This window comes from Electrona antarctica (genome assembly GCF_951216825.1).
Source record: "Electrona antarctica genome assembly, chromosome: 7".
Lineage (NCBI taxonomy): Eukaryota > Metazoa > Chordata > Actinopteri > Myctophiformes > Myctophidae > Electrona > Electrona antarctica.
In genome coordinates this window covers 54,840,470-54,850,540 of record NC_136812.1, presented here as the reverse complement: position 1 = coordinate 54,850,540, position 10,071 = coordinate 54,840,470, and the positions used below count along the sequence as shown (strand labels likewise).

The 10,071-nt window shown below is 39.5% G+C and overlaps 1 protein-coding gene and 1 long non-coding RNA gene across 2 annotated transcripts in view; both read right to left on the bottom strand.

Annotated features, from left to right (window-relative positions):
* Nucleotides 1-634: 634 nt before the first annotated feature.
* LOC306927200 lies at nucleotides 635-2,163 on the bottom strand. Its single transcript, XR_013790501.1, has 3 exons — nucleotides 2,042-2,163; nucleotides 1,845-1,955; nucleotides 635-1,557 (listed from the first exon to the last, which is right to left on the bottom strand). It is a non-coding gene; the product is annotated as an uncharacterized lncRNA (long non-coding RNA).
* Nucleotides 2,164-3,872: 1,709 nt separating this feature from the next.
* LOC306926361 (uncharacterized protein) overlaps nucleotides 3,873-10,071 on the bottom strand; it is a gene marked incomplete at its 3' end in the record, with an annotated part of 28,934 nt that continues 22,735 nt past the window's right edge. The window contains exon 4 of the mRNA XM_079505627.1: nucleotides 3,873-4,114. Within this exon, the coding sequence (XP_079361753.1) occupies nucleotides 3,873-4,114 (242 nt within the window). The remainder of the gene's footprint in view (nucleotides 4,115-10,071) is intronic.

Sequence of the window (10,071 nt, the reverse complement as noted above, 5' to 3'; positions counted from 1 at the left end):
TTTAGTAAAAAGCTGCACTATGTAACTTTCCTGTCGGATTTGAACCTGGTTGCCTTAATAGAAAACACATCTTCAGGAATCATAGCAAAACAAATAAAACAAGCAGGGAAGAGAAAACAAAAATGCTATAAGAGCAAATATGAATGAAATAAATGCAATAAAGATAATACATTGTCGTTGTGTAGAAGAATCATTTAAAATATCTCAATGAAAGGCAGCAGCAAACATGCATATTTTAGCTGTGTATGGAACGTGTGCCCATGGCATTCTTTTAAATCACAAAAGCCAATTTGAGTCTGTAGGTTATTCCATGACCAGGGCCCAGAGAACACAAGGCTTTTTCCCCCCAGCCTCAGATTGTGTGTGGGTTACGACGTAGCACAGCCAAGCATTCCATCTGAGATTGAGAGAGTTTTGGACACGTTCAAATTTAGAACACATGTTTTACGTTACAAAACAAATAAGGGACGAATGAAAGAATAATAATATATTTTTGAAATAACATAACTTTATGTAACTAAATGGTACTCCTAGTATCACAGTTACTATGCCACTCCCAATTACAGGGTTGGAGACCTGAAGTATATATTGAAAAGGTAAGTGTTCAGTTGAGTGAACAATGATGGTCGGTTGCTCATGTACATAGATCTTTATTAAGAAAAGTACACAGTATTGGCATTTCAAATGTGGAACACAAAACAGACAATAGCACATTGTTGAAACCGTCATGAACACGCACACAAAGGACCTGTAGCTGTCAAACATGTATTTGAAAAACAATTGATTGTGAACATAGTAGTTTTTTTTTGTAAATAGTTGACATTACATTATACACGATTGTATAGTTGACATTATACATTATATGAATATAAAAATACAATCTAAACAAATTATCAAACCAAGTGATGAAAATATGCCATGATAATCTGTTAGTCCAAACAACATACATCAACACACAGCAGTGAGTTACAAATACACCACTATAGTGCATGCATATTAATGAATAATGAATATTACTTTTTTTCTTATTCTATCAGCTGCAGGTACCAATACATGACAAACAACACAGTCATAGTCCATCATGTTGAATAACAATTAACGGTTGAATGCTGACAACACTATATCGAGGTCCAATTTGTCTTTGTAATTGTAGCAGGGGGGTATTAATTAAGGTAGCCAACTACACCACCTAGGCAATTGCACCATAGGAAATAGTTTTGGGTGAGCTAAGTAAACCTCCTGAGCACATGATCACTCCCCACAAGGTGCGTTGTACTGTTAAGGATTGGAGGCAGAGGCGTGGAATAACGTACAAAAGTATACAAACACTAGACATAAACAGGTTAAAAACTGTATTACGGTACTTCAGAATTACACATCGTGGCACTCTGGGACTGGTGATGAGGGTTTCCAAGGGTGATAGGGAACCAGCTACCCCAAGCCACAGCACACAAAAACAAATAAAAACAATCTGAATGGCACACAAAAAGGGAAGGGCATACCACTACCACTGGGACGGGCGTCGCCTGGTCCAGACTTGGGGCCTCAGCACCAAAGCTAACAAAGAGAGATCAAATGCATTAGGGAATTTGTAGACATACAGGTTTAAACACATTTCCACAATAAACAGTGTCTGATCAGGGCATTCCCAGTTCACATAACATAATCAGAATGAATCTTCCTTTGATCAGTGGTTGGTCAGTGTTGAAAGTTGAAACTATATTCAGGCAAGGCAAAACAGAAGTGTGGCTTGGCAGTGTTACCAGCCAGGCCATTTCAATAAGGCGTAAGTTAAGATCAATTATATTACACAACAAACATCTACACTACACAAACAAACCTACCACTCGTTTAGGGGCAAGATGCACAGGCAGCCTCCAGGCACACACAAAGGGTAGACAACCCGAGAAGGGAGGGGGGTGCCGTCCGTGCAGAGATGGACGGTAACGCACAGACTAAAAAGCAAGAGACAACCGGTCAATTTCATGACCATAACTCTAGTCTATAACAATATACACTGACTGCAGGCACGAGAGCATACCTGGGTCAAACAATACTGAAGCCCATCAGGCCAGCTTTGTTTGAGGGATGCATGAAGGACCTGCACACACAGTGGGACTGCGTGGCATGCTGAAGTCCAAAGGGCCAGCTCTATTCAGGAACACCAACTGAGGAGATGCTAACACAGGCAGAGTGTGTGCTGCTTATATACTGCAAGCAATCAGCCCACTGATTATTGGGAGGAGAATGGGCAGAGTGGAAGCCAACGCCCATACTGCTACATAATGATCAAGATGATATTGCAGTGTTTAATATTTGTATTCAGTAAAATAAACCTGTATATATTCAGCATCCTCATAACTCCCGCTCTATAAGACCAGTTTAAAATGAAGTTATTATAACTATAACACTATTGCCAATGCCCAATGCAGTAGGCCTATAGTGATTTGACCTACCTAGTTTGACGATTGGTTGTAAAACCATATCCAGTAGTCTGTGTTGGCTGTCAATTTATTGGTTGTAGAGTAGAGGAAAGCTTCATCCTCATAATCTGTTAGAGAAGTGTTGTCCATACTGATCACAGAATGAAGCAGCTCTTGTTTTTTTCACACATTTTAATCAGTCAGATTGAGAGTGAACAGACAGCAGCCAGATAATTAAAGGAGGTGAAACTCCTCCTCCAATGTGTTGTGCTGACCTTTCTGTAATGAACACACATAAAGGACCATAGCTGTTAAACCTTTATTTGAAAAACAATAAAATATGAACATGCATTTTTTTACAGAGTAAACCCTGCCTTTACAATTCAACATTCAATTAGGACAAACAACGCTAAAGAATCTAAACAAATGATCAAAATAAGGGATTGTGTGTGGTGACATCACACATCAACAATTACTACACCACTAGTGCATGATCTTGAATAATTCATATGATAATGAATGGGTTTATAAATGATCACATTATCACAGTAACCTATCATTTTATAGTCAATCATGTTGAATATATCTAGCTGGATTAATTTGGTGAGAATTATGTGTCAACTCAATTGGCCTCTCTGAAAAAAGCACTCATCATTTAACAGCTTCTCCCTCTGTATGTGTCTTCATGTGCGTTTTCATATTTCATATTTTACTAAACCTTTAGCCACAACACTCAAAAGGCTTTCCCCCTGTATGAGTCCTCATGTGTCGTTTTAAGTCCCTATTTTGACTACAGCCCTTGCCACAAACTGTACAGGTAAAGGGCTTTTCCCCTGTATGAGTCATCATGTGTGCTTTTAGCTTATCTATGCGAATAAAGCCTTTACACTCAAAAGATTTTTCCCCTGTATGAGTCATCGTGTGTGATTTTAGATGACAATGTTGACTAAAGCCTTTGCCACACACTGTACAAGTAAAGGGTTTTTCCCCGGTATGAATCATTGTATGCTTCTTCAGATAAACATTTCGGTTAAACATTTTGCCACAATATGTGCAACTAAAACTTTTCTTCCCTGTGTGACTCATTATGGAGTGACTTTGTTTTGGTGTATTGTGTGGTGTGTTTACCCCTGACTGGTAAACCATGGTCTCATCCCACTTGTCACTGTCTTCAGTGTCAGATTCAGAACAGTGTGAAAGGAGGAGCTGATCATCACTAGTTGGTTGTGATGTTCCGCAGTCCTCTACATCAGCGTGTGTTTCCTTGTGTTGAGATGAGGTGTTGGCTACATGTTCTGTTTGTATGTTTTCGTTATTATCTTCATCTTTCACTGCTAGTAATGTCTCTTTTGATCCACCATCCTCCTCTGATCTTTGAAGTAGCTCATTGGGTTCCTCTTTAATCGGTGGATAACTGGGTTCCTCCTGGACCTGACTGGAGGTTCTCTCCTACTGCACATCCTCTTTACACACAGGGAGGTGAAGGTAGCCTGTCTTGTTTTCATCACGATCTTCACTTTTCACTGATAATAATATAAGCATTGATCCATCAGCATCTTCTGATCTTTGAAGTAGCTCCTGCTGTTCCTCTTTAAACTGTGGAGACTCTGGTTTCTCCTGGACCAGACTGGAGCTCCCATCTTGCTTCTTAGGAAAAACCTCCTCTTTACACACAGGGAGGAGCAGGACGTCTAGGCAAAAGATAAAACAATTCAACTTTTGAATGATATTGCAGTATTTAATATGATTGTGTAGTTGATGTTGGAAACTCATTCAGTAAAATTAACCTGCATATATTCAGCATCCTTAAAACTCCCTGCTCTAATCTTTGTTTAAAGCTTTTGTTGAAATAAGTCTGAAAGTCACTATGCAAAGCACTATGCAAAGTTACTATATTTACCCAGGGTATCTGGGCTAAGCTCAATAACTTGTTTCCAGCCAGGCCCTGCTCATAGAACATTTCATGGTAGTGGTTCAATGCCTTGCTCAAGGGCACTTCAGCGGTGGTAATTTGAACGTGTCGGACCGCTGATTCGAACATGCGACCTTCCGGTATCAAGACCGCTCCGCAATCCGTTCGGCCACCGCTGCCACAAATAACTATTGACTATTGCCAATGCAACCATTTTAGGGAATGCTCAACTGACCTATACAGACAAACAGTTAAACCGCATAATAAGAAACATAAAGTTAACTAACTAGCTAGTGCAGAGTAAGTTCAGCTCTTAACAACTAGCAGAGATTAATGTGACACCAAGCAGAACAAACACTTGTTAAATACTAACAGAGGGCCCTGATGGTCCAATCAGAGTGAGAGTGTGGCACACGCTAACAATAGCACAAAACAGGCCAATCACTGCTCCCAACAACAAGGTAATTCAATGTGTTTTCTATAAAACATTAAGCAAATAAAACATTTTATAATGACATTCAGATTTAGTAAAAAGCTGCACTATATGTAACTTTCCTGTTCTACCTCGGATGGTTGCCTTAATAGAAAACACATATTCAGGAATCATAACAAAACAAATAATACAAGCAGGGAAGAGAAAACAAAAATGCTACGTATAAGAGCAAAAACAATCGACAGATATGAATGAAATATATTACAGAACAGACAATAGCACATTGTTGGACAGTACACCAGCGGTGATCCTTTTGAAACTTCTCAGGGGAATTTCTGGTGCCAATTTGAGTCTGGTCTGTAGTTCATTCCACGACCGCATGGGCCAAAGAAATAATTTGTACCTCCCTCAGATGAAAATGAGGGTACTATAATGCCCTACGCAGAGATACACTCTATAAACATGCATGTGTGAAATATCTATTTGACCATGACAGAATGACTTCATAGAATGACTGTATATATTGTCTATGTGTGCAGTGATCTTAGTTAATGTTTAACCTTGTAAAATCCTAATGTAGAAATGGAAAATAGATCAAGTTGCTTTTGTCCCCTTTCAGATGGTGTTGCAGGAGGATAAGTATGTTCCAGTCTAAATAACTTAAATGCAAATTATCCCCTATCCTGTATGCATGTTAGACTCCATTCACACAATAGGCCTACTGTAGGAGTAGGCGATAATATGCACTCTACTTATACTACAAGGATCACATGCAAATTGATGTTCCATCCATTCAACAGGGTTAAACACCCTAAGCCATTCTCACCTGTCCATTAACAATGGGGCAAAACATCCTCCAAAACATTCCACAACATTCACAACCTGTGTGTTCTTACTCTTCGAACAAGTTACATAAATATGGAATCCCCATAGCCTACCATAAATACTGGAATAATTGGTGTTATAACTGGCATGTGTACATGTAAACCATAGAGTGTACAGTAGCATCATGCTTACTGTACATGTAAACCACACACATCTACACACAACTGACTCAATAGTCCATCAAGAGTAACTGGCCAAACTGAAAGTAGCCTAATGTGTCACAAAGTCACATGTTTCATTCATACAAATACTATGAAATAAGGGATGTGTCACCATACTTACACACACCTATTCTCCACTAGATTTACATGTAGTTACAGTACAGGCTAAGTACAACAGACAGCATGTATACACACCGTAACATGAATGCGTACTCCTGTCATGTTCAATGTAACACTTGTTCAAGTAAAAGGTGTGTAGACTATACAATTAATACTCCTATATTGTCTTCCAGTAGTTTGGTATGCAGGATGTAAAATGAAGCAGTTCTTGTTACTGTATAGTTCACAGAACAAGATGTTCATAATTAATGTGAATACCTTAATGAAATGAACACACACAAATGTGGACAGACAATGATTTTGACATTGTCCTATCAATAACCTATCAGCAGGTTGAAAATAGATTTTAAAAAAAGTTGAAAATAGATTATCATTTTCTCGTCATTTTACAGCTTGTCCCTCTGTATGTCTTCATGTGTGCTTTTTAGACTACTAATTTTACTAAACCTTTTGCCACATACTTTACACCTTTCCCCTGTGTGAGTCCTCATGTGTGTTTTTACTAGATTTAATCCGACTAAATCCGAGACAAACCTTACAGCCAAAGGGCCTTTCTCCTGTATGTGTCCCCATGCGTTCTTAACTTATTTTAATTCCCCATTTTGACTACAGCCCTTGCCACAAACGTTGCAAGTAAATGGTTTTTCCCCTGTATGAGTCATTACATTACATTACATTACAGTAATGTAATGTAATGACTCATACAGGGGAAAAACCATTTACTTGTCATCATGTGTGATTTTAGATTACCATGTTGAGTAAAGTCTTTGCCACACACTGTGCAAGTAAATGGCTTTTCCCCTTTATGAATCATTGTGTGCATATTCAGATGTTCCTTTCGATTATACATTTTGCATCTGCGCAACTAAAACGTTTCTTCCTTGTGCGACTCCCATCGTGGAGTGACTTTGATTTTAGGTCATGGAGCAACTTGAATTTTGTGATTCATCCATGCAGTCTCCTACCACTCATCACTGTCTTCAGTGTCAGATTCAGAACATGACTTTAGCTGTGGAAACGGGTTGGCTATTTCCAAGTCTAAATCATTTGAATGAAAATGACTCCCAAATCCCAATAGGCGTAGAGTAGGCGACATGCACTCTACTTATCATACTAAAAGGATCACATGTAAATTGTTTGTTCCATCCATTCAGCAACAGGGTACCCTAATCCATTCTCACCTCCATTAATAACGGGACAAGAATCCTCAAAAACATTCCACAACATTCACAACCTGTGTCTTCTAACAAAGGGACACTTGTTAATGACGTTTACAAGATTTCGAACACTTTCCTGGGAGTCTTTACGTGCGTAATATGTGGTTTTAGATATTTTAGATTCTAGCAGTGTGCCCAGTGTCTCTGATGTCATGGACACTGGGCTCACTTACTTCCTGGACTACATGTTGTCTCAGTAAGACAGCCCTCCCTCTATCCACAAGGAGGAGCAGTGCACCAAATCATTATGGGAATTGTAGTCCAGGAAGGAAATGAGCCATGACATCATGTCCCTTTAAGTCATAAGATCTGGTACTTAAGAAATGCAAAATAGGGCCCAGAATGTCTAGGTGGCTGTAGACCTAGAAATATCAAGTATTTTGTATTTAAACTATTTCTCTGCAACACGGTGGCAGCAAAGGATAGTTATGCCTTGCCAAGGCTTCTGGCCATTTTCACTCACTTTCACTTCCATTTTCCCAGATCGCAGACCACCATTACCGTTAGCATTAGCTCATGCTGTTGCACGCTGGCTGGGCCAGGCTAATTATCTAATGGCATGGCCAACATCGTCAGGCCAGGTTGGAAGAGGCTGAAAGAGGCTTGCAGAGTTATCAAAATCCTCTGACATCTATACATTGAAGGCAAATCAAACTTTTGCTGACGGGTCTATCAATAATTTACAATTTAGGCATTTAGCAGACGCTCTTAATCCAGAGCGATTTACATTAAGCAAGAACAAAAAGCATGGGAATACATCACATATATAAAAAGCATTTATTTATGCGTAAGCTAAGAACGTAGCTAGAACATATATATATATATATAATGACACTGTACATATAAACTATACATATATATACTATACTATGCTGTACATATATACTATGAAGTGCTATGACTACATACAATGCAATTATTGTGCTGTCTACATAACATGCTATAAGTCTGTATCAAATGCTATCTAAGTCTAAAAAGTGCTGTCTAAGGGGGTAGGGTAAGTGCTATGGGCCATGGTGGAGTCTGAAAAGGTGGTTTTTCAGACTACGGCGGAAGATTGGGAGTGATGGTGCAGTTCTGACTGCAACGGGGAGTGCATTCCACAGTTTTGGAGCCAGAAGGGAGAAGAGTTTGGGACGTGTGGAGCGTTGTCCCGGCGTTTTTAGTGAGGGTACTTCCAGCTTCCCTGCATTGGCTGATCTGAGTGCGCAGGAGGGTATCAAGATGGCATTTTCAACATTCACATAATTCTACTGGAGGGGAAATATTGCTGTAAAAGAAAACCCATCAATGTCAATGTTTTATGTAAATCCATATAAACAATGAATAGGCCTACATGAAAAAGAAAATCTCTTGTCATAATATGAGGTTTCCAAGATAGGCCTATTTTCTTTTTTCAAATTTGAATCCTGAAAAGTAACAGTTTTGGACATATGTCCAAAACTGTTATAAGCTGTTATATACTGCTATAAGCAATAATATGTCAAAATTGTATTGACCTTTTTTATTTTTTATTCGTGTTGGTATTCAGACAGCCATCAATAGGTAACACATCTAGGGGCCGCAATCTGCATTCAAAGATTTTCCTAGAAGCTTTGTCATTGGTCGATTTGCCTGTCTACTTCCTGATTGGTTAGTCAGATGGTACCTTGGAGTATAACATTGCTGCTGATGATCCCGAGGTCAAGAAGGACCACAGCAACACAATAATGATTGATACACCAAGTGCCACACACCAACTGATCAACTACTTTTCTGACTGGAAAAGGTTGAAGAGGTCAGTTGCTCTATTGGACTCTATTGGACAAAAAAAAACCCAGCTGAGACAGGAAAATGTGGAAAAGGTTGAACAGGAAAATGAAACGTATTCGAACTGCATTAGGAAACCAGCATTTAACACCAGGATTGTTTGAGAAGTCTGACCTTTACCTCAAAAGGAGATGGAGACAGGTTCAGTACATCTCTGACCTTTTCTGGAGATGGAGACAGGTTCAGTACATCTCTGACCTTTTCTGGAGATGGAGACAGGTTCAGTACATCTCTGACCTTTTCTGGAAGCGCTGGCTGAGGGAGTATTTACCTTTGCGACAGGAGCGGCAGAGGTGGAGCAAGGAGAGGAGAATTCTCGTCCCTGGAGACATAGTGCAGATCGCGGATGCGACAGCTCCACGTGGTTCCTGGCTGCTGGGAAGAGTCTTGGAGACGTACCCCGACCGGAAAGGACTAGTGCGTTCTGCACGGGGGGTGAAAACAAAAACCAGCACACTGGATAGACCAGTAACCAAGCTTTGCTTGATCCACGAAGCAGACACTTAAACCTCTATTCGATTGTTTTTGAGTTATTTTGTATGAATTGAGTACCACAGACGAAAAACAGTCCAAGTCCAAATTTCATTCTGACCCCTCCACGAAAAGGCCTCGTTGTCCTGAACCCTTATCTATCATTTATACATTATGGATCAATAGTGTGGACTTAGACTGTTTTTCATCTGTGGCATTCAATTATTGGCTCCATTATGTAAATATTGGATTGAATTGCTCACGGCCTCCCAATTAGGGGCCGGTGTGTTGGAGCCAAAATGCTCTTTTTTATTTTTATTTTTATTTATTGAAATTAATTAATGACCAAATGATGTGTCCTTCCTAAATGATGACGTATGTCAATCAGTCAGATGAAGTGGTGGGTGGTTGTCACGGCAACCCTTATTACCTGGCAGTACGGTGATGGCACTCAGGTGCGACAGGGGAAGACGACAGTTTTCGACCACGTGTGGTCGGTAGTTCAGTTTGTTTGTTTTGTAAGTTTACACAGTTTTATTTAGGTTTTGAATACTGCTGCAAGAAAGTGGATGTTGTTTAATAAAAGGCATATCCAAAAGAGATTTACTGCTGCAAGAAAGTGGACGTTGTTTAATAAAAG